We start from the raw sequence: 27,534 nt of genomic DNA on the forward strand, positions 1-27,534 counted from the left end.
GTGCTGGGACCCCAGCTATTTACAATATATATTAATGATCTGGATGAGGGAATTGAAGGCAATATCTCCAAGTTTGCGGATGACACTAAGCTGGGGGGCAGTGTTAGCTGTGAGGAGGATGCTAGGAGACTGCAAGGTGACTTGGATAGGCTGGGTGAGTGGGCAAATGTTTGGCAGATGCAGTATAATGTGGATAAATGTGAGGTTATCCATTTTGGTGGCAAAAACAGGAAAGCAGACTATTATCTAAATGGTGGCCGACTAGGAAAAGGGGAGATGCAGCGAGACCTGGGTGTCATGGTACACCAGTCATTGAAAGTGGGCATGCAGGTGCAGCAGGCAGTGAAGAAAGCGAATGGTATGTTAGCTTTCATAGCAAAAGGATTTGAGTATAGGAGCAGGGAGGTTCTACTGCAGTTGTACAGGGTCTTGGTGAGACCACACCTGGAGTATTGCGTACAGTTTTGGTCTCCAAATCTGAGGAAGGACATTATTGCCATAGAGGGAGTGCAGAGAAGGTTCACCAGACTGATTCCTGGGATGTCAGGACTGTCTTATGAAGAAAGACTGGATAGACTTGGTTTATACTCTCTAGAATTTAGGAGATTGAGAGGGGATCTTATAGAAACTTACAAAATTCTTAAGGGGTTGGACAGGCTAGATGCAGGAAGATTGCTCCCGATGTTGGGGAAGTCCAGGACAAGGGGTCACAGCTTAAGGATAAGGGGGAAATCCTTTAAAACCGAGATGAGAAGAACTTTTTTCACACAGAGAGTGGTGAATCTCTGGAACTCCCTGCCACAGAGGGTAGTCGAGGCCAGTTCATTGGCTATATTTAAGAGGGAGTTAGATGTGGCCCTTGTGGCTAAGGGGATCAGAGGGTATGGAGAGAAGGCAGGTACGGGATACTGAGTTGGATGATCAGCCATGATCATATTGAATGGCGGTGCAGGCTCGAAGGGCCAAATGGCCTACTCCTGCACCTAATTTCTATGTTTCTATGTTTCTATTGAGGAGCATCAGTTGATGGGGCCATCGAGAACAGATCATTGAGTATTGGCAGCTCAACCAAGATTTTGGGCCCCGTATCTGAGGAAGGATGTGCTGGCTCTGGAGAGGGTCCAGAGGAGGTTTACAAGAATGATCCCAGGAACGACTGTGTTAACCTATGATGAGCGTTTGTCAGAACTGGGCCTGTACTCGCTGGAGTTTAGAAGAATGAGGGGGTACCTCATTGAAATATAAAGAATAGTGAAAGGCCTGGATAGAGTGGATGTGGAGAGGATGTTTCCACTAGTGGGAGAGTCTAGGACTAGTTATAGCCTTAGAATTAAAGGACGTTCTTTTAGGAAGGAGATGAGGAGAAATGTATGTTGTCAGAGGGTGGTGAATCTGTGGAATTCATTGCCACAGAGGGCTGTGGAGGCCAAGTCAGTGGATATTTTTAAGGCAGAGATAGATAGATTCTTGATTAGTACAGGCATCAGGGGTTATGGGGAGAAGGCAGGAAAATGGGATTAGGAGGGAGAGATAGATCAGCCATGATTGAATGGTGGAGTAGACTTGATGGGCCAAATGGCCTAATTGTACTCCTCATGACCTTATACAGACTGGAAGCCAAAGATTACGATGCTTCCCCAAGCTGATTAAAGTTTCAATGGAAAATGTTTGTTTGTAGATCTGGGCGGTTTCTTCAGAGTTTCCGTGAATACACTGCTGGAATCTCCATCGCTGTTCCAAACCCCGGCCACAGACCATGAACAACATTCTCACTTTGTGTCATTTAAGTCTTTATTTTCTCTTTTAAAAACCACAGATGTAGTATTATAAAAATGGCTCAAAATCACTCTTTTTTTGAGCACATAGGATAAAATAATTATCTTTCATTAACAAGAAAAAGGCTTCTCAATATTTGGAAGAACTGTACAGAATTAAAATATACATTACTTATTAATTTGATGGACAAAAACCAATTGTAATCCGCATGATTGGATCAGCCCTTTGTTTCCTAGGTACCAGTGAGGAATGGACCTCATCCAACCTCACCCACACTATCCGCTGTTCCAGGTATATCCCAGGTCTATGCTCCTGTACATCGGCGAGACCAAGCGCAGGCTCGGCGATCGTTTCACTCAACACTTCCACTCAATCCGCCTAAACCTACCTGATCTCCCGGTTGCCCAACACTTCAACTCCCCCTCCCATTCCCACACTGACCTTTCTGTCCTGGGCCTCCTCCACTGTCAGAGTGAGGCCCAGCGCAAATTGGAGGAACAGCACCTCATATTTCGCTTGGGTAGTTTACACCCCAGTGGTATGAACATTGACTTCAGATAGCCCTTGCTTTCCCTCTCTCTCCATCCCTCTCTCCTCATTCCCAGTTCTCCCACCAGTCTGACTGTCCCCGACTACATCTTATCTCAGTTTGCTTTGTTGTTACCTTCTCCCAGCTAACAATGATCTATTCCCCATTTCCCTTGATCTCCATTCCCTTTGTCCTGTTTTCACACCTGACACATCCTTATCTATGTATCTCCCTCTTCCCTTCCATCAATCTGAAGAAGGGTCTCGATCTGAAACGTCACCCATTCCTTCTCTCCAGAGATGCTGCCTGTCTCGCTGAGTTACTCCAGCATTTTGTGTCTATCTGCAGTGGGAATGACTTTCCTGAACTCCTCCACTTTCCAACTAACTGCAGGAGGTCCTCAGTACATCCCGTAGTCAGGATGGAACGCAGGTCTCTGGCGCTGCAAGGCAGCAACTCTACCGCTGAGGAGCAGCTTACTGATGGAAAGAGGAGTCAGGGGTTATGGGTGGGGGGGGGGGGGGGGGGGGGGGGGGGGAAGGAGAATGGGATTTGGAAGGGGGGATAGGTCAGCCACGAGTGAATGGCGGAGTAGACTCGATGGCCTAATTCTACTCCTATCACCTCTAACCTTCTGAAACCAGCTGGCATGTGGCTCGGTAAAATATCTCAGCGTCTCGTTGTCCACGGGGCCAGCAGCTTAACGGGGGGGGGGTGATGGAATTTGCTCACTTTTCCCTCAGTGTGACTTTATTGTACAAATAACCAAGGAACAGATGTGATTTAGAACCACAGAGAAACCACTTCACAAGACAGATGCAGAAAACCAATACAAGACACTTCAAAGAGACACATAAAACACTAGATTCTGGATCCAAACAGCCAATCGTACACAAACTTGGCGCTCTCAAAGTTGACGGTAATCCTGCAGAGCCATAAATAGCATTGCACCATCAGATGTACACGCCGCATCATTCTGTTGTAAGGGATAAACTTGTCAGGTCGAGGCCAGGAACAGCAGAGTTCAGTTTCAGTTGGTGGCTTCAGGTTACACGTTCTGATCCATCTCGAGACCTAGGGCTTCGCCAATGTAGGACAATCTAGTGGTTTGTGGTGGACACACGTCATTAATGTACTAGCTCTGTCTCACTCTCCCTCCCCACGATCTAATCTGACACCTCCCTCTTTCCCTCAACGGCTTCACCACTGGCTGAAGGTGCCTCAGTGTCCTGTAACTCACTCACATGCGTGTGGACGGAGCGAGGGAATACGGCCTGATCTTGTCCTCGATCTATCTGCCTGGTGATCCAGACCCCCTATGTCTGGACCTCCTGCCCAATCCCAGATTAATCCCCACATATCCAGCCATCTCACCCCCGCACACATGGCAAAGGTCATGGGTTTTTAAAGTTAAAACCGGGACATGAGACAGATCAGGAGAATCCCTGACCCATCTGTCAAATGTCCTGGTCAGTGGAGGCAAAGGCTCAGGATTCAGTCTGGACTTTCACAGTACAATAGTTATGGTTCCTGCACACCTTGTAAGCAGGTGTGGGAGAACACAAACCACAGTTCAATGCCTTGGTGTTGCCCATAACTGCCCACAGTAAAGATGCCTCATCCAAACAAGTATCCCCCCCATCCCCCCCCCCCCCCCCCCCCCCCCCCCCCCCCCCCCCCCCCCCCCCCCCCCCCCCACAGTAAACCCACTCAGTCATCCCTGCCAAGGCAGTGGTCAGATATTCCCATCCTCCAGCATCTTGTTCAGCCCATCACACAGCTTCTGTACGTGGGCACGGTACGGCTCCAGGGGTCCATAGAGGGCGGCCAGAAATTCGCAGTCTGCAAAGTGGTTGAAGATGTGGTTGACCCGGCCGTGGGACTTGGCGGTCAGGTGCCGGTTAATGGTCTGGTGCAGCAACTCCCTGCACTCGTTCAAGATGCCGGCCAGAATCCGCCGGTCAAAAGTGAAGTCAATCTGGTGGAAACTGACGGCCGTCATGGCCAGCTGGTGGACCTTCTTACGGAACCTGTCCACCAGTGCCAGCTCCTCAGCGTTGAACTGGTTGTTGCGATACAGAACCCCCAGTTTGATCACCACCTTGATCAGGTTTTTGACCACCTTCTGTGCTTCCTTCTTGTTTTTGGTGTACTCCTTGGTCACCTGGTACAGTTCGTCCAGGACATCGCTACTCGTGTCATCGATGAAGATGTTGGCCATGCCTTTGTTGGCCATCTTGCCCAGCAACTTCTTCTGTGCCTGCATGGCCAAGCTCCTGGTGTTGAAGACATCCATCGTCTCTGCGCAAAACAAAGCATACCATTTCCAAATTAGACATTGTTTAGTTTAGGGTTAGGGTTCACAAAGCTTTTCACTGTACCTCGGTTCACGTGCCCATAAACCCACCAAGCCACACTGCTCTTGATAATGTCTTTATCATCATTTAATGGGACACAAATCACCTTTGTGAGCTTTCAGTTCAGTTTAGTTTATTGTCACGTGTACCGAGGTACAGTGAAAAGCTTTTGTTGCGTGCTAACCAGTCAGTGGAAAGACAATACATGATTACAATCGAGCCATTTACAGTGTATAGATACATGATAATGGAATAATGTTTAGTGCAAGGTAAAGCCAGCAAAGTCCGATCAAGGATAGTCTGAGGGTCACCAATGAGGTAGATAGTAGTTCAGGACTGCGCTCTGGTTGTGGTAGGATGGTTCAGTTGCCTGATAACAGCTGGGAAGAAACTGTCCCTGAATCTGGAGGTGTGCGTTTTCACACTTCTGTACCTTTTGCCCGATGGGAGAGGGCCATGCCCATCTCAGGCCAATGGTCACTGGGCAATGAATCGTGAGCGGTCCAACAGAGACGGTGGATCTGGATGGTTCCCAACACACGTCAGTACCCACCAGCAAGGACGGTGGCCAATGGCGGATATTCTCTCTTGTGATTCCACCTCGCGTACCACAAATGGAACTGAGACAAACTGCCTTAAATTTTTAGAGCGAGCCTAAAAACTCACTCGTATAGAGTGGATGTGGAGAGGATGTTTCCACTAGTGGGAGAGTCTAGGACTAGAGGTCATAGCCACAGAATTAAAGGATGTTCCTTTAGGAAGGAGATGAGAAACATAGAAAATAGGTGCAGCAGTAGGCCATTCGGCCCTTCGAGCCAGCACCGCCATTCAAAATGATTCTGGCTGATCATCCAAAATCAGTATCCCGTTCCTGCTTTCTCCCCATATCCCTTGATTCTGTTAGCCCTAAGAGATATTTCTAACTCTTCTTCTCTTCTTGTGTGTGGCGTGCACAACCTAAAGTTGTAGGACAACTTGTTCTATTTAATCTCATTTGATTGTGTACGCCGGGTTGATTGCATTAGTTGAAACAGGGCGGACCACTTGAAGGTTGCAATCTCCCACCCCATATCTAACTCTCCTTGAATACATCCAATTTCTTTAGTCAGAGGGTGGTGAATCTGTGGAATTCTTTGCCACAGAAGGCTGTGGAGACCAAGATAAATTCTTGATTAGTGCGTAGTCAGGGGTTATGGGGAGAAGGCAGGAGAATGGGGTTAGGAGAGATAGATCAGCCATGATTGAATGGCGGAGTAGACTTGATTGGCTGAATGGCCTAATTCTGCTCCTATCACATATGACCTTGTGAACACTTGTCCTTTGTTGGGAAGGTTTGGGGCTCACTTGATTGCTTGTGCTGGTTGGCTGAATTAACCGACCAAGCCCAAGTGGTGGGAGGTGGACACCAGGCCAATTGGTGAACTCATTTAACAGCAGTTTTGGCATCAGAGCCTCCAGTAACCATCAGGTCCAAGATGATTTATCAGTTGAAGCCTAGACGTTCCATTCACGGCTGTGCAAAAGCTGCAAAGATTCAATGCCAGAACTGTGAAAGATGTTCCCATCGATTTCTGAACATGCAGCACAGATGAAGCATGCAGCACAGGTGGAGCATGCAGCACAGATGGAGCATGCAGCACAGGTGGAGCATGCAGCACAGATGGAGCATGCAGCACAGGTGGAGCATGCAGCACAGGTGGAGCATGCAGCACAGGTGGAGCATGCAGCACAGGTGGAGCATGCAGCACAGGTAGAGCATGCAGCACAGATGAAGCATGCAGCACAGATGGAGCATGCAGCACAGATGAAGCATGCAGCACAGGTAGAGCATGCAGCACAGATGGAGCATGCAGCACAGGTGGAGCATGCAGCACAGGTGGAGCATGCAGCACAGGTGGAGCATGCAGCACAGGTGGAGCATGCAGCACAGGTGGAGCATGCAGCACAGGTGGAGCATGCAGCACAGGTAGAGCATGCAGCACAGATGAAGCATGCAGCACAGATGAAGCATGCAGCACAGATGGAGCATGCAGCACAGATGGAGCATGCAGCACAGGTGGAGCATGCAGCACAGGTGGAGCATGCAGCACAGGTGGAGCATGCAGCACAGGTAGAGCATGCAGCACAGGTGGAGCATGCAGCACAGGTGGAGCATGCAGCACAGATGCAGCATCGAACACACCAGCATATTGCAACTTCAGGGAACATTTCCCAAATCATGCTTGGTGTGTACCTGGCCGATGGACAATGAGGGGGAAGAGCAGGGAGATTGGACGGACGCCAGCAGCCACTGAGAATGTGATTTGGTTGTTGAAACCACAGGGGAAGCCCCGCAGTTCCATGTAATCATTAGCTGCAATCCAGAAACTGTGTCGTTGACATAAGCACCTCATCCCTGGTGAAAAGCCGGCTGAGAAATAACCGGGGACTATTGCAGAGACCACAAACACAGCACCATAGATACATGTAGAATGGAGCCTGACAGTGCAACCGTTATGTTCCCTACACACCTTCTAACCAGGTGCCAACTACAACATCTTCTCCCCAAACTCATCCCTCAACACAATTTCAGTGCCGGATTTAGATGAAGAGAGGCCCTAAGCTGTTCCACTTGTGAGGCCCCCAGCGACCGGACAGCCATGGGGGCCATGGTGGCAAAAACAGGAAAGCAGACTATTATCTAAATGGTGGCCGATTAGGAAAAGGGGAGATGCAACGAGACCTGGGTGTCATGGTACACCAGTCATTGAAAGTAGGCATGCAGGTGCAGCAGGCAGTGAAGAAAGCGAATGGTATGTTAGCTTTCATAGCAAAAGGATTTGAGTATAGGAGCAGGGAGGTTCTACTGCAGTTGTACAGGGTCTTGGTGAGACCACACCTGGAGTATTGCGTACAGTTTTGGTCTCCTAATCTGAGGAAGGACATTATTGCCATAGAGGGAGTGCAGAGAAGGTTCACCAGACTGATTCCTGGGATGTCAGGACTGTCTTATGAAGAAAGACTGGATAGACTTGGTTTATACTCTCTAGAATTTAGGAGATTGAGAGGGGATCTTATAGAAACTTACAAAATTCTTAAGGGGTTGGACAGGCTAGATGCAGGAAGATTGTTCCCGATGTTGGGGAAGTCCAGGACAAGGGGTCACAGCTTAAGGATAAGGGGGAAATCCTTTAAAACCGAGATGAGAAGAACTTTTTTTCACACAGAGAGTGGTGAATCTCTGGAACTCCCTGCCACAGAGGGTAGTTGAGGCCAGTTCATTGGCTATATTTAAGAGGTAGTTAGATGTGGCCCTTGTGGCTAAGGGGATCAGAGGGTATGGAGAGAAGGCAGGTACGGGATACTGAGTTGGATGATCAGCCATGATCATATTGAATGGCGGTGCAGGCTCGAAGGGCCGAATGGCCTACTCCTGCACCTATTGTCTATGTTTCTATGTTTCTATCTCCCACAATTCAAAGCGAGGGAGAAAGTGCCCAGCGCCAACCAGTTGCCGTTGCAGTGCGCATGCGCAGGGCGGCCGATGATGTGCTGGCCGTGGTTGTGCGCATGTGTAAGGCGGCCTGCCGTGCCGTGCCGTGCCGTGCCGTGCCGTGCCGGCGGATGAGGAGCGAGCGGAGACCGGCGGCCCGGACACGGATAGCGGGGGGAGATGGAGAGGGGGGCCACCCAGGGTTGAACGGTAGGTGTTCTGCCTTGGCCGGAGGCCCCCCTAGACCTCGAGGCCCTAAGCTTAAGCTTGTCTAGTTTATAGGTAAATCCGGCCCTGGCAATTTCAGTTAAAAAAATTCACAACAGTTGATGTGATCTTTACTTTACAGTTTAGTTTAGAGATACAACAGGCCCTTCGGCCCACCGGGTCCATGCCCACCAACGTTCATCTGTACACTAGTTCTATTCCACACACACACACGAGCAACAATTTACAGAAGCCAATTAACCTACAAACCTGTATGTCTTTGGAGAGTGGGGGGAGACCCGAGCACCTGGAGAAAACCCACACAGATCACGGGGAGAACATACAAACTCCATACAGACAGCACCTGTAGTGGGGGTTGAACCCGGGTCTCTGCCGCTGCGCATCCAGCAATTTAGGAAGGGATGCCTCAAGAAGGCAGCTGATATCAGACTCGCACCATCTGGCAATCTTCTCATCTCACTGCAGTGGTGCAGGAGCCCGAGAATCATGATGTCCAGATTCAAGCACAGCTTCTTACCATAACCACAGTCCTATCTCAATATCAATCTGCTATGGAGTCTGCATAAGGATGGACTCTGCACTTTGACTGATTCAGTGATGACCTGGTTACCTGGTGTGACTAATCAATAAACAATAAACAACGATGCAATAACTTAGCTGCGGCAAAGCTGCAGAAAGAATGAATGTCTTTGTTCCACTTCAGATGATAATTACACACTTGACCTTTAAGGTCATAAGGAATAGGAGTAGAATTAGGCCATTCGGCCCATCAAGTCTACTCCGCCATTCAATCATGGCTGATCTATCTCTCCCCCCTAACCCCATTCTCCTGCCTTCTCCCCATAACCCCTGACACCCGCACTAATCAGGAATCTATCCGTCACTGCCTTAAAAATTGGGGTCCAAGCCATTATGTATCCCTGGAGTAACTAGTTGCTGCCATGTTCCTGTACAGGGGACCGCTGTGTGATATACTGAGTACTGGATGTCCTAAATGCACGTTAAATGCTTTGTTGGCTTTGGGAAATACTAAGATTATGTACTATACTGATGCAAGTTTGTGCTTTCTATCTTCAGTCTGCAATGTTTATATAACAGTGTTGAGTAATCGGACCCATGTGTGTGTGTTTAGTGTACAAATTGCATTCAGCTGTTTTGTCCTCATTAGATATCCCTCGTCATCATTTCCAGGTCATTTAGCGACCAGCAGGAAACTGGCCTGGTCCCGACCCAAAATGTCACCCGTTCCTTTACTCCACAGATGCTGCCTGACCCACTGAGTTACTCCAGCACTCTGTGAAACGTCACCTATCCATGTTCTCCACAGATGCTGCCTGACCCGCTGAGTTACTCCAGCACTCTGTGAAACGTCACCTATCCATGTTCTCCACAGATGCTGCCTGACCCGCTGAGTTACTCCAGCACTCTGTGAAACGTCACCTATCCATGTTCTCCACAGATGCTGCCTGACCCGCTGAGTTACTCCAGCACTCTGTGTCTATCATCGGATGGGATGACAGATGGCACAATGGGCTAAGTGTTCGGCTGGCAACCGGAAGGTAGCCGGTTCGAATCACGCTTGGAGTGCATACTGTCGTTGTGTCCTTGGGCAAGACCCACCTTTGCCTGTGTGTGAATGTGTGTGAGTGATTGGTGGTGGTCGGAGGGGCCGTAGGCGCAGATTGGCAGCCACGCTTCCGTCAGTCTGCCCCAAGGCAGCTGTGGCTACAGAAGTAGCTTACCACCACCGACTGTGACTAAGGAGTGAATGAATAATGCGATGTAAAGCGCCTTGAGTATTAGAAAGGCGCTATATAAATCCCATCCATTATTATTATTATTATCATCCGTATATACCAACATCTGCAGTTCCTTTCCACACAGCATGTGTGAAACTTCATTGGTGAACAATAAGCATCAACACCAGCATTCAGCGGAACCCAGTTCCTTGCTTACTGACAGGAATGGAGTGTTACAGAGCATCCAACCACTTGTTTATAACTCAGTTACCTACAGAGCAATGTGTTGAAGAAGGAACTGCAGATGCTGGAAAATCGAAGGTGGACAAAAATGCTGGAGAAACTCAGCGGGTGCAGCAGCATCTATGGAGCGAAGGAAATAGGCAACGTTTCGGCCCGAAACCCTTCTGAGTTTCGGCCCGAAACGTTGCCTATTTCCTTCAGGGTTTCAGCCCGAAACGTTACCTATTTCCTCCGCTCCATAGATGCTGCTGCACCCGCTGAGTTTCTCCAGCATTTTTGTCTACCTTCGATTTTCAGAGCAAGCCTGGCAAGGACATGTGACTTACAAGATGCTCATTGTTTAACCGATGTAGAGCTAGCTATTGGCTATTTTAATGGCAGAGATTGATAGGTTCATGACTAGGAAGGGCACGAAAGGTCACAGGGCGAAGGCATGAGAATGGGATTGATAAGGAAAAATAGATCAGCCATGATTGTATGAGGGTGTTGACTCAATGTGCTGAATGGCCTAATTCTGCTCCTATGTCTTATCATTAAACGCATGCCCTCATGAATCCTGGCCTGACTTAGCAATGATATTTTCCCTACTTTTTATGTTCTCCTTCAAGCAGAACAATAACATCTGCCGGCAACATAGGACCCTGGTCAACACATGACGTGGTGTCCGCGGTTATGGGGAGATGGGCTGAATGGCCTAATTCCACTCCTATAACATAGAAAATAGGTGCAGGAGTAGGCCATTCGGCCCCTCGAACCAGCACCACCATTCAATATGATCATGACTGATCATCCAGAATCAGTACCCTGTTCCTGCTTTCTCCCCATATCCCTTGATTCCGTTAGCCCTAAGAGCTAAATCTAACTCTCTCTTGAACACATCCAATGAATTGGCCTCCACTGCCTTCTGTGGCAGAGAATTCCACAGATTCACAACTCTCTGGGTGAAGAAGTTTTTCCTCATCTCAGTCCCAAGTTATGTTATGCTGTCCGCTGCTTACGGCAATAATCCACAAACAGGTCCATGGACTGTTGCCCTTAGAGTCACGTTACTGCCGACAAACCTCAGCCCCTCACTGGCCATTGGCCGTTTCTCCGTTGCTCCATTCCTACATCCTCTGCTTCTTTAAATGCCTTGTGAAGAGTTTGCCGATGATTTCATCTCATCTGATAGGCTTCTTGATGTAGTTATAAAAACAGGTCTGATGAAAGGACGTGTATATTGACAACAGATTCTGTTGCCGTGGACGCTCCCTCATCTGATGCTTGTTTTCTGTTTTTCAGAGTTTTTACTGACAACACTAATGCATTGGTGGTTGGGTAGAATGTTCGACAGAACAAAGTTGGTTGTACATGAAACATCTAACAGTAAATAGTCTTTTTAAAAGCAGAAGAGACCGAACCCAGAGGAGTGTTGCAGTAAAACCTGGGCACTTTTCCTGAAAAAAGCAACACTTGGAGGTCACTTAATTAGTTGGATTTGTTATAAACTTTGCCCATTATATAGTTTTCATTCACCCTCTAGAGTGCAGGGATCAGTCACATTTATCCAATCCTCCCCACACGTTCAGGTATTAGCATTGTTACTTTACGTAGGTTGAGTTCAGTTTACTGTCACGTGTACAGAGGTACAGTGCAACGCTTTTTGTTGCGTGCTATCCAGTCAGCGGAAAGACAATACATGATTACAATCGAGCCGTCGACAGTGTACAGATACAGGATAAGGGAATAACGTTTAGTGCAAGGTAAAGCCAGCAGAGTCCGATCATGGACAGTCCGAGGGTCACCAAAGAGGTAGATAGTAGTTCATCTCTGGTTGTGGTAGAATGGTTCAGTTGCCTGATAACAGCTGACCATGTGGTGTCAGCTGAGAGTTTGAAGTATTTTGGACTCTAGCGCTAAGCAGCTTCAAGAGTGATTGATAATTCTGCCCTATGAATCTCTTTCTTTTCCCTTTCCTTGTCCCCCTCTTCCTAACGTTTTTCACATTTGCAACTAGAAAGACTACAGCTGTGGTGTATGACCTCACCATAAGCTACTTGTAGTTCATTAAATACATGCCAAGGGTACTCAAGGAGCTTAATGCGATTCTTGGCACAAAGATCAGTAATTACATTGACAATGTTGGTTGGACTTGCTCTGATGTACCTCAGTAAGGAACTTCTGGCTTTGTGGGAGACCTGGAACAGTTCACTAAAATGTTTCTCGGTCATTAGAATATGATTCTGGGGAGGTGAGGATATTAAGATGTTATATGATCGTGGGCGGCATGGTGGCGCAGCGGTAGAGTTGCTGCCTCACAGCGTCAGAGAACCACGTTCGATCCTGACTACGGGTGCTGTCTGTACGGAGTTTATCCGTTCTCCCAGTGACCTGCGTGGGTTTCCTCCAGGTGCTCCGGTGTCCTCCCACACTCCAAAGACGTACAGACGTAGGTTCTTTACACCGGTGAGACCAAGCGCAGGCTTGGCGATCGCTTCGCCCAACACCTCAGTTCACAATAACCAACCTGATCTCCCGGTGGCTCAGCACTTCAACTCCCCCTCCCATTCTAAGTCTGACCTTTCTGGCCTGGGCCTCCTCCATGGCCATAGTGAGGCCCAGCGCAAATTGGAGGAGCAGCACCTCATATTTCACTTGGGTAGTTTACACCCCAGCGGTATGAACATTGACTTCCCTCATTTCAGATAGTCCATCCTTTCTCCCTCCTTCCCCTCCCCTTCTCAGCTCTCCCACAGCCACTGTCTCCTCCTCTTCCTTTCTTTCTCCCCCCCCCCTCCCCCGACATCATTCTACATTCCATTTGGAATATTTTGGAGGACCAAGAACCAAGAACCAAGATGTCTCGACCCGAAACGTCACCTATTTCTTCTCTCCATCGATGCTGCCTCACCCACTGAGTTCCTCCAGCATTTTTGTCTATCTTCGATTTTTCCACAATCTGCAGTTCTTTCTTCAACACTAGTGTTAATAGTGATTGTGTTAATGTGAGGGGATCTCTGGTCGGCGTGGAGCCGGTGGGCCAAAGGGCCTGTTTCCGCGCTGTATCTCTAAACTAAACTAAACCCCAGAAGAGTCAAGGGGGAGGCAGCTTTAAATATAATTCCCATCACGCGATGTTTTTAAGACCAACATTCCTAAGTGAAGCATTATTCCAGTGTTAATGTCATTTTCTGATCACCCTCCTATCACTGTCTGGGCTCTATCTTCCTTCAACTAAAAATAGCCCAGCAGCCGTTCCTGTGTGGGAAATCTGAGAATAAAGTCGACTTTCCTCACGGCAAATTATCTGAAGGGACAGAGAGGTTGTCATGGATATGAGTGAACATCAAGACCAGAGACGGGCCGAGACTAATCCTCCCAATTGTGGCACTAAGAGTTATACTAGACTTACAAAACAGGGTGGACAACGGGAGGATGTTCCCTTTTATGAAGAAAACCTAAAACTAGATCACTGGTTAAAAATAAAAGTTCATCCATTTAAACCCAATGAGATATTTTCTTTCCTCTTGAGCTACAAGAGTCTTTCGAACTTCCTTAGAGGGCAGTGGAAGCAAAATGTTTTGACATTTCTAAGGCAGAGATAGATGCAGTATTCTTGACTAGTACGGATGTCAGGGGTTATGGGGAGAAGGCAGGAGAATGGGGTTAGGATGGGAGAGGTAGATCAGCCATGATTTGAATGGCGGAATAGACGATGGGCCAAATGGCCTAATTCTACTCCTATCACTTGTGACCTTACGTAAGAATCACCGATGCTTTAGACTTTGGAGACACAGCGTGGAAACAATCCCTTCGGCCCATCGAGTCGGTGCCGACCAGTGACCATTCCACACAATCCCGAAGATATAAGATGGATAAAAGTTCACCTCAGCGAGATAGGAATGCCGAGATTGGATCAGTAAATGGAGGAGAATGTTTGAGGAGTGAATTTCTTATTCCTTTTCAAGTTTGTAGTTACCAATGAATGAGAGAGAAAAGGTTCCACACAAATGCAGCCCAAATTCAGAGCCCAGTTCCTCGCGATGAAGAAATCTCCTTCTCTCTTTGGCACCATTTTCACTTTAGGTTTTTCATTTCTACTTTTTAGCTTTTGGAATAAAAAGTTCATGCCTCCAGATTCAGGGACAGTTTCTTCTGTCTGAAGAAGGGTTCCCACCCGGAAAATCACCTATTCCTTTTCTCCAGAGATACTGCCTGACCCACTGAGTTACTCCAGCATGTTATGTCTATCTACAGTTACTTCTTAGTTGTTATTAGGCAACAGAACCATCCTATCATCAATGAGAGAGCAGTCCTTGCTATTCTCTACCACATTGGACGCCCTTGGACTATCTTTAATCGGACTTTATCTTGCACTAAACGACAGATGGCACAATGGGCTAAGTGTTCGGCTGGCAACTGGAAGGTAGCCGGTTCGAATCCCGCTTGGAGTGCATACTGTCGTTGTGTCCTTGGGCAAGACACTTCACCCACCTTTGCCTGTGTGTGAATGTGTGTGAATGTGTGTGAGTGATTGGTGGTGGTCGGAGGGGCCATAGGCGCAGATTGGCAGCCACGCTTCCGTCAGTCTGCCCCAGGGCAGCTGTGGCTACAGAAGTAGCTCACCACCACCGAGTGTGACTGAGGAGTGAATGAATAATGCGATGTAAAGCGCCTTGAGTATTAGAAAGGCGCTATATAAATCCCATCCATTATTATTATTATTATCCTGCATCTTTACACTATTGACGGCTTGATTGAGTTGGATGATCAGCCATGATCATATTGAATGGCGGTGCTGGCTCGAAGGGCCGAATGGCCTACTCCTGCACCTGTTTTCTATGTTTCTATGATTGCACCAAAAAAAGCTTTGCACTGAACCTCGCTCGGTACACGTGACAATGAACTAAAATGAAAACAAAAACTACAAACTTGCCAGCGGAGAACCTTGTGGCTGCAATGCCCAATGGATCAATATCCTGCCAGAACCGTATCTGTATCAGTTCACCAGCATTGAGGGTGGCAAATATAAAAAGCAAGTTCAACTTGTTGTCGTGGGGCAGCACGGTGGAGCAGCAGTAGAGTTGCTGCCTCACGGCGCCAGAGACCCGGGTTCCATCCCAACTACGGATGCTGTCTGTACGGAGTTTGCATGTCCTCCTCATGACCTGCGTGGATTTTCTCCGGGATCTCCAGTTTCCTCCCACACTCCAAAAACATACAGGTTTGTAGGTTAATTGGCCTGGTATACAATGTAAATTGTCCCTAGTGTGTGTAGGATAGTGTTAGTGTGAGGGGTGATCGCTGGTCGGTGGGCCGAAGGGCCTGTTTATGTGCTGTATCTCTAAGCTAAACTAGACTAATCTGCTTCATCTTGACACCAGGGGAGCTGAGACAACACTGAGCCAATATGTGAAACGCCAGGTTCTAGAATGACAACAGCTCGTTGGGGAACAGGCAGCAACATGTCTGGCAAATATTTCCCCTGCCCGCAGGACACCGTCAGACTTCACGGAAATACTTTGTTGTTCTACCTTGCCGTCTTCTACAACTGTGGGATGGCTCGTGCCACCGTGGCTCAGTGGCAACAGGATCATGTCTGGGGTCAGTGTGGCAGGGAGGTCCAGAGTGTGTGTGTGTGACGTGACACTGAGCAACGCTTGCGGCATTTGAGATGTGGGTACAAGGGAACTGCAGATGCTTTAGACTCTAGAGACACAGAATGGAAAACAGGCCCTTCGGCCCATCGAGTCGGCACTGGCCAGCGATCAACCTGTACACTAGCACCATCCTACACATTAGGAACTAATTAACCTACAAACCTCTACTTCTTTGGAGTGTGGGAGAAAATCAGAGCACCTGGAGAAAACCCACGCAGGGCGAGCACACAAACTCTGTACAGACAGCACCTGTAGTCAGGATTGAACCCTAGTCTTTGGTGCTGTGAGGCAGCAACTCTACCGCTGCACCACTGTGCCGCCCTTAAATGCTGGTTTACAAAATAAAGTCACAGTGCTGGAGTAACTCAGCGGGTCAGGCAGCATCTGTGGAGAACATGGATAGGTGACGTTTCACACAGTGCTGGAGTAACTCAGAGGGTCAGGCAGCATCTGTGGAGAACATGGATAGGTGACGTTTCACACAGTGCTGGAGTAACTCAGAGGGTCAGGCAGCATCTGTGGAGAACATGGATAGGTGACGTTTCACATAGTGCTGGAGTAACTCAGCGGGTCAGGCAGCATCTGTGGAGAACATGGATAGGTGACGTTTCAGGTCGGGAACCTTTTTCAGACAGAAACGTCACCTATCCATGTACTCCACAGATGCTACCTGACCCGCTGAGTTACTCCAGCATTTTGTGTCGCTTGTAATCATGCGTTGTCTTTCCACTGACTGGTTAGCACGCGACAAAAGCTTTTCAATGTACTTCGGTACACGGACAATAAACTAAACTGAACTGTCTAGCCTTGGAAAATATCCAAGATTCATGTTTATTTTCCAAGATATTTCTTCCAAATTTTAAAGTGAGATTTGCTAATTATGGCTCCTTAGATTAGTTGAAATTTCTTCCTCCCTTTTAGTAGAAATTTCCTTCTATGGCACTGTGATTAGAACTGTACACCATGTTCCAAATATCAGAAACTCCTGCACTGCATCTGTCTGCTGGAACAGTAATCTGCTGTAGTTCAATTCCTTGGAGCGCAGGAGGTTGAGGTGGTCTTATGTAACTGTATAAAACCACGAGGGGAACTGACTGTGAATGCACACAGTGTTTGGGAAAAGGTTTCAGGTTAGAGGGGAAAGGGGCAATAGGAATTTGAGGGGCAACTTTTCATGTTCAGAGATTAGTGGGTTTACCAAAAGAGCTGCCAGAGGAGGTACTTGAGGCAGGTACAATAACAACATCTGCAATACACTTGGATGGGGACATGGATAGGAAAGGTGAGAGAAAATGTGGACAAATGGGACTAGCTTCGATGGGGCATCTTGGCCAGCATGGATGAGTTGGGCCGAAGGGCCTGTTTCCATGCTATGTGACACTCTGGCTCTACTGTACAGGAAGGGATGGGACACAGGAGGTTGGACACAGGAGCGTGGCACTGGACAACTCAAATAGGCTGGGCTGCAAAAGGACAAAATACAACGCAAACTTCCCATCAGTTTCCACAGAAGTTTATCCAACTTGCTCTCGCACTGGAGAGTTCTTTGTTTTTTCTTTTGTTTTCCAACTTTGTCAGTGTGTACATAACAGACACCACTGGAAACATCACCAACCCACTGTTTTCAGAATGCAATTTAACACCTTGGAATTCATCAACTCAGGGAAAGATAGCCTTCAGCAATTCCATTACACCACTCGAAGGAAAGTTTCCCGGCATGTCATATCTATTATCAACATTGATTATGGGGTCAAGGCAAGAGCGTTCACGTCGATCGCGGCCCTGTTTCCACCAAACTTTCCATCACCACACACAAGAGGTGACAAGACAGACACCATTGTATGCAGATGGCCGAGACGTGCGTTCAACTCTGGTGAACAACTTCTAATCTTGTGTGTGGACTCGATATGAAGATGGAGAACGTTGATTATATTTCCATTTACTTTGGAGATGTTGCCATGAAAACACTTTGGTAATTGTGCCGTGTAAGAAGGAACTGCAGATGCTGGTTTAAACCGAAGATAGACACAAAATGCTGGAGTAACTCAGCGGGACCGGCAGTATCTGGGGAGAGAAGGAATGGGTGACGTTTCGGGTCGAGCCCCTTCTTCGGTAATTCTGCTGATAGGAGTTGGTAATCAGGTGGCGATATCCCTCGGGCATTTTGTCCACTTTCTATTGACCTGCTCGTGGTCGACATCCAAACAAAGTCGGAGACTTGTGGAAGTCCAGGGTCATGGTGGCCTCCATTCTCTCACCAGCAACTGTCTGAAAATGAACAGGACTATTTGCAAACTTGGTGTCATAGACAATAAGTGCAGGAGGAGGCCATAGGGCCCTTCGAGCCAGCACCGCCATTTAATTTTATCGTGGCTGATCATCCCCAATCAATACCCCTGATCATCTACAATCAGTACCCCGTTCCTGCCTTCTCCCCATATCCCCTGACTCCGCTATTTTTAAGAGCCCTATCTAGCTCTCTCTTGAAAGTATCCAGAGAACCGGCCTCCACCGCCCTCTGAGGCAGAGAATTCCACAGACTCACAACTCTCTGTGTGAAGAAGTGTTTCCTCATCATCGTTCCTAATGGCTTACCTCTTATTCTTGTGTGATGCCAGAATTGTGTTTTGCATCTTAAGTCCATAACATCACTAAAACCGTATCCACCTCTGTTTCATTGCCTGACATATCCTTCCTCAAAACATTGGCTGCTACAACTCTTCCCTGAGTCATCGTTAACTCTGGACAAGTTTTCCAAGACAATCCTACTTGGGTTAAACAGTGAACTGGAGAGATGACAACTCCCTCCTGATCTCATTCACCAGCTCCCTGGTTTATGTTGCCCTACACAAGTGCCTGGACAAAAAACTCCTCAAATAATACTGTTCTGCTGTCTGTCCCCACCCCGCCTGTGCATAGTTCCACTCACTCTCACCCACATCCTTGGTCTTCCCCAATGCCGATAATTTCAAAATCATCGTTGAATCTATCCACATTCAATGACCACTTCACCTTTAGTTTAGATTATTGCTTGTTGCGTGCTACCCAGTCGGCAGAAAGACAATACACGATTGGAATCAAGCAGTCCGCAGTGTACAGAAACACGGTGAAGGGAATCACGGGAATAATGTTTAGTTCGGAGCTGTCGATGTGTCTCTACCCCACCTATGCACTAGAGGCTACAGAAAACGTACTCTAAATATTGCCTTAATGATTGGGTGAAAACTCTTTGCACAATAACACTCACGTGAAACACCTTTGGCATATTTGTTTTGTGAACATGCTCATTTAGTTGCATGTGATGTTGTTGAGTCTCTGTCATAATGATGGAATGAGGAATCCCATTCATCGCATTTAAAACGTTTGCTCCCCACAGATGCTGCCTGACCCACTGAGTTACTCCAGCACTCTGTGAAACGTCACCTATCCATGTTCTCCACAGATGCTGCCTGACCCACTGAGTTACTCCAGCACTCTGTGAAACGTCACCTATCCATGTTCTCCACAGATGCTGCCTGACCCACTGAGTTACTCCAGCACTCTGTGAAACGTCACCTATCCATGTTCTCCACAGATGCTGCCTGACCCGCTGAGTTACTCCAGCACTCTGTGAAATGTCATCTATCCATGTTCTCCACAGATGCTGCCTGACCCACTGAGTTACTCCAGCACTCTGTGAAACGTTACCTATCCATGTTCTCCACAGATGCTGCCTGACCCGCTGAGTTACTCCAGCACTCTGTGAAACGTCACCTATCCATGTTCTCCACAGATGCTGCCTGACCCGCTGTGTTACTCCAGCAATCTGTGAAACGTCACCTATCCATGTTCTCCACAGATGCTGCCTGACCCGCTGAGTTACTCCAGCACTCTGTGAAACGTCACCTATCCATGTTCTCCATAGATGCTGTCTGATGTACAGATATGTAGGCTAAGTGACTTGGGCTTGTATACTTGGTATAAGTGTAAATTGTCCCTAGTGTGGTAGGCTTGTGTTAATATGTGGGGATCGCTGGTCGGTGCAGACCCAGTGGGCTGAAGGGCCTGTTTCCGCACTGTATCTCTAAACTAAACTGGCCATTCGGCCCACCGAGTCCGTGCTGACCAGATTACCACTATTATAGAGAATTCCCAACTTTTCACCAATTGTTAACTGATGTGACAAACACCTGCTTTAAACTTCCCATTGTTTTAGCCAAGTGCTGGACAGAAGGCTCCCAACACAGATGTTCCTCCTGTCCTCAGTGACACCCCCTCGTGAACTGTCCCTGGATGGTTCTGCTTCGCAGTCAACGTTAGTTTCTGAAGGTTTCTGTCCAGAACCCCATGGCTACCATCTACAAACCAGGGCGGCACGGTGGCGCAGCGGGTAGAGCTGCTGCCTCACAGCGCCAGAGACCCGGGTTCAATCCTGAGTACGGCTGCTGTTTGTACGTTCTCCCTGTGACCTGTGTGGGTTTTCTCCGGGTGCTCCGGTTTCCTCCCACACTCCAAAGACGTGCAGGTTTGTAGGTTAATTGGACTCTGGATATTGTTGCCAATGTGTGTGTAGGATAGTGTTAGTGTGCGGGGATCGCTGGTCGGTGCGGACTCGTTGGGCCGACGGCTTGTTTCCGCGCTGTATCTCTAAACTAAAACTAAAAAACTGAAAGCCAGCCTTTAAGCAGCTGCTTAGGTTGGCAACACTCATCATCCCTCCTGGATTGTCCAGGAATTAAAGATTAATTTCCAGCTCACTGCTGTGGGAAAGTCAGCCGAGAGAAAACTGTGCATAAAAATACATTCTGAAGTAGTTTTTATGACACAGGACACTGGGGGAGAGAACAAATTGCTGTTGATTGATGAAGATGAACAGAAAGAGCAAGTCACTCAATCCATGGAGTCTGTGACCGAGTGATGTGTCATTGGTAGCAGGGATATACCAGTCCAATCGCTTTCAGATTAGCCAAACACGGTTCACAAGTTATAGGAGTAGAATTAGGCCATTCGGCCCATCGAGTCTACTCCGCCATTCAATCATGGCTGACCTCTGCCTCCTAATCCCATTTTCCTGCCTTCTCCCCATAGCCACTGACACCCATTTTAATCAAGAATCTGTCTATCTCTGCCTTAAAAACATCCACTGACATGGCCTCCACAGCCCTCTGTGGCAATGAGTTCCACAGATTAACTACCCTCTGACTAAAGAAGTTCCTCCTCACCTCCTTTTCTAAAAGAGCGCCCTTTAATTCTGAAAGGTGATGCAATAGCTTATTTTAGAGATACAGCAAGGAAACAGGCCCTTCGGCCCACCGAGTCCGTGCCGACCAATGATCAAACTATACACTAGCACTATCCTATACACTATGGACAATTGGCACAAAGCTAGTTAACCTACAAATCTACAGTTGTTTGGAGTGTGGGAGGAAACCGGAGATCCTGGAGAAATCCCACACAGGTCACGGGGAGAACGTGCAAACTCTGTACAGACAGCGTCTGTGGTCAGGATGGCACCTGTAAGGCAGCAACTCTACCGCTGCACCACTGTGCTGCCCAGAATAATAGACAATAGGTGCAGGAGTAGGCCATTTGGCCCTTCAAGCCAGCACTGCCATTCAATGTGATCATGGCTGATCATCTCCAATCAGTACCCAGTTCCTGCCTTCTCCCCATATCCCCTGACTCCGCTATCTTCAAGAGCCCTAACTAGCTCACACTTGAAAGTATCCAGAGAACCCGCCTCCACCGGTTAGATTATGTTTGAATATGTTGAAATTTAATAACTGCAGTAAAACACAACCTTTACATTGGAAGATTGCTACCCAATCCATTCAACCTGCACATGGGCAAATCTCAGAGAGAAGGTGTTCGCACTCAATACTGAATCACGCCTCTAGACCAACTCCTGCCCTGAATGAAAGACTGACAGTGGTGAGGTTCCTGGAACACAAGCTCATAAACCACAACTGGTGTCCAACATAAACACCACTTCTGCCACAAATATTCATTGGAACAAAATGTTTACTTTGAAGAAAATCTTCAAGTCAAACATTTTTCTTGGGCATTGCTTTGCCTTAAACAATGCGGCACCAACTCTGGTCATTGCAGGCGAAGATTTCTGTAGCCTGTTTTGATGGGAAGCGAGCTCAAAGGGCCTGTCCCACTAACACAATTTTTTCGGCGACTTGCTGGCACCCGTCATAGTCGCAGCAGATGGCCGAAAATTTTCAACCAGAAGAAACGTATGACTCTTTGGGCGACTACTCACGGCCATACAGGCGTCACCTCGCGACCACAGTAACTAATTTTACTGATTAGCTAATTTACCAATTTGCTGAGTTAGATTCTGCAGCCAATACCCGCGCTCACTCCTTTACCTGCCGCTCCTATACTAACCTCGTTCTATATTAACACATCCAACTATGTTAAATATATTTGGAGATGAATGTAAGCACTAAACTCCTCAAACTGCAGAGCATCTTGGACAATACAGCTCACCCTCTCCATGACACACTGAGGAGCACCTTCAGCAACAGACTGGTTCCACCAAGATGCAGCACAGAACGCCACAGGAGATCCAACTGTACAACTCCTCCCCCTTCTGTCGTGGGGTAGACTGATGCCCCCCCCCCCTCCCCCTCCCCAATCTTTGCACATCCCCAATCCTTTCCACTCGTCACTTTAATTTCATGTTTCATGTATTGTGTGTTTTATGACTGTTGGCAGATCAATATCCCTCCTGGGATAAATAAAGTTCTATTGTACCGCATCATACATGCAGGCAGAGATCAGTTTACCTTGGGATCATGTACGGCACCAATACTGTGGGCCGAAGGGCCTGCTCCTGTGCTGTGCTGTTCTACAGGATCTATAATGAATACCACACTCTTAGATTAATATAAACTGCAGACCACGGCCTTCCTTCAACGCATTGTGAGATTGTCATCCACAGTTTCAATATCCTGTGCCACAAAGTTTGTTTTTAAATCCGAGCAAAATCAGCTTCCTTTAAATAAAATTACAAACATAACTCATTTCAATTCCTTTCTATAAATATCAAAAACTTGGGATCAAAACTTCAAAGCACCAGAGATCCGGTTCGATCCCGACTACGGGTGCTGTCTGTACGGAGTTTGTACGTTGCAGGAAGATTGTTCCCGATGTTGGGGAAGTCCAGAACAAGGGGTCACAGTTTAAGGATAAAGGGGAAATCTTTTAGGACTGAGATGAGAAAAACATTTTTTACACAGAGAGTGGTGAATCTGTGGAATTCTCTGCCGCAGAAGGTAGTTGAGGCCACACAGTTCATTGGCTATATTAAAGAGGGAGTTAGATGTGGCCCTTGTGGCTAAAGGGATCAGGGGGTATGGAGAGAAGGCAGGTACAGGATACTGAGTTGGATGATCAGCCATGATCATATTGAATGGCGGTGCAGGCTCGAAGGGCCGAATGGCCTACTCCTGCACCTAGTTTCTATGTTCTCCCTGTGATCGCGTGGGTTTTCTCCGGGTGCTCCGTTTTCCTCCCACACTCCAAAGACATGCGGGTTTGTAGGTTAATTGACTTCTGTAAATCGTGCCTAGTGTGTGTAGGATAGAACTAGTGTGGGGGTGATCGCTGGGCGGCACGGACTCGGTGGGCCGAAGGGCCTGTTTCCATGCTGTATCTCTAAAACTGTACTAAACCAGAACTGTCTTGAAGGTTTGTGCGCTGATGATAGTGGCGTTTATGAGAGGTTTGGATAGATTCATGGAGTACAGGGGATGGAGGGAGATGGATTACGTGCTGGCAGGCAGAGTTGGTTTTGGCATCATGTTCGGCACAGCACAGACATTGTGGGCTGAAGGGCCTGTACCTGTGCTGTACTGTTCCATGTTTAAGAAGGAACTGCAGATGCTGGAAAATTGAAAAGGTAGACAAAAGTGCTGGAGAAACTCAGCGGGTGCAGCAGCATCTATGGAGCGAAGGGAATAGGCAACGTTTCGGGCCGAAACCCTGAAGGAAATAGGCAACGTTTCGGGCCGAAACCCGGAAGGGTTTCAGGCCGAAACGTTGCCTATTTCCTTCGCTCCATAGATGCTGCTGCACCCGCTGAGTTTCTCCAGCACTTTTGTCTACCTGTACTGTTCTATGCTCTATGAAATACTCAGCACCTCAGGTGGGCTCTGTGCAGAGATATTATCTCCGTTCCTGAGTGTGTCCCACTATTTTTATCCCTTCTAGTAGGAGCAGCATCTTGCTGCCTCACAGCCCAGCTCTACAACAGCGAGTGGCAGTCGGTGGTATAACAGGGCTGCCAGATGCCTTTAGTGTTTGTTCTACCTCCGCCCCTCACTACTCCACCAATGACAAGACCTGGGAACTTCTACATCCCAGCAAAACCTTCGGATCCCGACCTTGCTCTGATCTTCTGTAGCTGCAAATCAAGACCCGACTTGTACACACATTATCTCATCACTTTACTGCTCCAGTTTTGGATCCAGACTCAAGACTTGTGACAGACACAAACTGCTGGAGTAACTCTGCGGGACGGGCAGCGTCTCTGGAGAGCAGGAATGGGTGACGCTTCGGGTCGAGACCCTTCTTCAGACTGAGAGTCAGGGGAGAGGGAGACATGGAGATATGGAAGGGTAAGGTGTGTAAACGAGAGAGTAAAGGGGACGAAGCTGAGAGAATGGTTCACTGGGGAAGGTGACAACGAGACGTACAGGCAGCAACATTTAATCAGGGGGAAAGTCAAACTAGTCGGAGAACTATGAAGGGGGAGGGATGGAGAGAGGTGGAGGGAAAGTATTGGTTACTTACAGTTAGAGTTGATATTCATACCGCTGGAGTGTAAGCTGCCCCAGCAAATTCAGACTTGTTTGCAAGGTAATGGAATGCAGATTACAAGCTTGTAGGTAGGCACTAACATTGGTCACTATGGGAGTTGATAGTAAATGCTCTCTAAATTTTACAAAATACAGAAAAACAAGACACTTCTCCCCCCCCCCCCCCACACCACCCCCAAATTTCCATTCATAATATTTTTAGATGCAGGTTTTATTTCACATTTTAATTCCATTAAAGCAGAGCGCCTCAGGGTTTAGTTACTATTGTTTGACAGGTTCACGATTGGTCATTGCAAAACTTTGCTATACAATACAATACGATAAAACCTTCTTCATCCCCGAGGGAAGTTGATCTGCCAACAGTCACAACACACAAGGTACACATTAAAAATATAACATATTAAAAACATTTCACGCAGGTGAAAACGCAGTATTTTCTATCCCACAGGTCATAGAAACATAGTAAATAGGAGTAGGCCATTCGGCCCTTCGAGCCAGCACCACCATTCAATATGATCACGGCTGATCATCCAGAATCAGTACCCCATTCCTGCTTTCTCCCCATATTCTTTGTCCTAAGAGCTAAATCTAACTATTAAAACCGGTCACCGGTTGACTTGACAACCACAAACCAAATACAAGTCGCACTAAGGTCTGTAGAAGGGTCTCGACCCGAAACGTCACCCATTCCTTCTCTCCAGAGATGCTGCCTGTCCCGCTGAGTTACTCCAGCATTTTGTGTCTACCTTCAGTATTTACGAGTTGTTCCAGCTCCAGTATTCAGGAACAGAGCCACACCTTACCTTTCCCCACCTCGTGTTCCAACGCCATAGCCGGGAGCGAGTGGCAGTGAAATGAAGAGGCCGTCTCACTAAGTGACAACAGAGTGGCCAGTGGCAACCAATACAAGCCCCAGATGCTTGAGGTACAGCCCACACTGGTGTTCTCAGCAGCTTCAGTCAAGGCACTTTGTGGAATAGATGAGAGGATTATTTTAGTTGGAAGTTGTCACGCTGACCAAACCTGCCACGCCTCCCTACTGACGTTAGACTCAGACAGACAGACAGACATTCTTGACGCTCTGAAACCATCACCACTCCTAAGGGAGGGTGAAAAATTTGAATACAAATCCAGGCACGCTAATGTCACAAACTATTCATTGCAAGTTCTGCTTTTTACCAGCACTGCAAGTCACGGAGAGAACAGAAGGAAACAGTACTCGCTCACTCGATGATGGCCACAAGTGATACTGAGGGAACTTACTGATCATAAGTTCGTAAGTGACTAAAGAACTTCCTCCTCATCTCCTTCCTAAAGGAACCCCCTTTAATTCTGAGGCTACGACCTCTGGTCCTAGATTCTCCCACTAGTGGAAACATCACAAGGTCAAAAGGAATAGGAGTAGAATTAGTAGGTATGTTACAATACTTACCTTCAGCGGCGCTGCAGTTCTGCCACTGGCCGTGTGCTCGACTTTGGTGCTTTTGAGGGGGGGGGGGATAAAAATGCAGTTCTCTCCTGCCTGTCCGAGATATATTTTCTCGGGCTGCCAGCTGATGCAGAAAAATCGTTCCGACTTCCGTTCTCTGAAGTTTTTAAAAAAAATCGCGGGACAATTTAATCGCTGGAGTAAAATAAAAAAGCGACCTCTAACGCCTTCAATGGGACGGATCTCACGTAGGGGACAAAACACGGGGTAAGTCGTAATTTTTACATATAAACTTGCTTCTTAGGATGACTTTAATCAAAATATCCTTGACGAAAATGTGATTACGGCCCCATACGAACCGGCAGTGTTTTTCCTGCCGATATGGGGTTCAAATTCACTGCAACCGCAACGTTCCAATCGATCGCGTTCCACAAAAACCCACTCGCAAGATGATTAAAATGGCCATTAATTTACGGGAATTAAACATTAAATTCCTTCCATTTGGCCTATAAATTCATGACAATGAGATTTATAGATCATGTTATATTGTGAATTCTTGTGTGAATGTTATTTGGACACGTAGGCTATTTAAAAATGTTAATCTATTCTTAAGAAATGGATGATGTTTAAATCTAGTAATTGAATTTTGTAATTAGCTACAATTAGGTAACTAACTAATTATATGCTTTAATTTCAGGTCATTCAAGTAAGATTGGTTCATATTTGTTTCAGAATGCTTCAATCTATAATAACTGAACATTTCTTTCCGTTCTCTTAATTTTTAAGAAAGTTATGGCCATTTGACTGTCCTCGATCACAGCTTTTGTGTTAAGTCAATGGAAAATCAATAGGGAACAAGATGCTAATTTCCAAGTATGAAAATGGCCATAACCTTTTTTATACTGAAGATATGAAAGTGAATTAGGTGTCAAATTAAACTTCTTTTTATGCTTTATCTGATGGGATAAATTGCAGACTTGATTTTTAAAATCTCAAAATTATGTAACAATGCTAGAATTAGGCCATTCGGCCCATCAAGTCTACTCCGCCATTCAATCCTGGCTAATCTATCTCTCCCTCCTAACCCCATTCTCCTGCCTTCTCCCCATAACCCCTGACACCCTCACTGATCAAGAATCAAGAACGCTAGCTTACTTTTCTGAATTATGTAACAATCTGACTTCCACTACATTCTGTGCTGAGAAAGTTCCACAGATCCAGAAGGACCATTTCCTCATCTCACTCCTAAACTCACTCCTATCCCTGGACTGACCCCTATGGTCTGAGACCTCCCTACCATTGGGAACATAAC

The 27,534-nt window shown here is 47.2% G+C and overlaps 1 protein-coding gene across 2 annotated transcripts in view; it reads right to left on the reverse strand.

Moving 5' to 3' along the window:
• Window positions 1-3,985: 3,985 nt before the first annotated feature.
• Window positions 3,986-27,534, reverse strand: part of tnfaip8l1 (TNF alpha induced protein 8 like 1) — a 39,721-nt gene continuing 16,172 nt past the window's right edge. The window contains exons 1-2 of one of the 2 annotated variants that reach the window (XM_033047262.1): window positions 25,597-25,814; window positions 3,986-4,606 (exon numbers count right to left, since the gene is read on the reverse strand). In XM_033047262.1, coding sequence (XP_032903153.1) covers window positions 4,041-4,606; window positions 25,597-25,624 — 594 coding nt within the window. In that variant the 5' untranslated portion in view covers window positions 25,625-25,814 and the 3' untranslated portion in view covers window positions 3,986-4,040. Of the gene's footprint in view, window positions 4,607-25,596; window positions 25,815-27,534 lie in introns of those variants that run through there. The other variant, XM_033047263.1, reaches the window with a different exon arrangement.

The sequence above is a fragment of the Amblyraja radiata genome, chromosome 29 (assembly GCF_010909765.2).
Source record: "Amblyraja radiata isolate CabotCenter1 chromosome 29, sAmbRad1.1.pri, whole genome shotgun sequence".
Lineage (NCBI taxonomy): Eukaryota > Metazoa > Chordata > Chondrichthyes > Rajiformes > Rajidae > Amblyraja > Amblyraja radiata.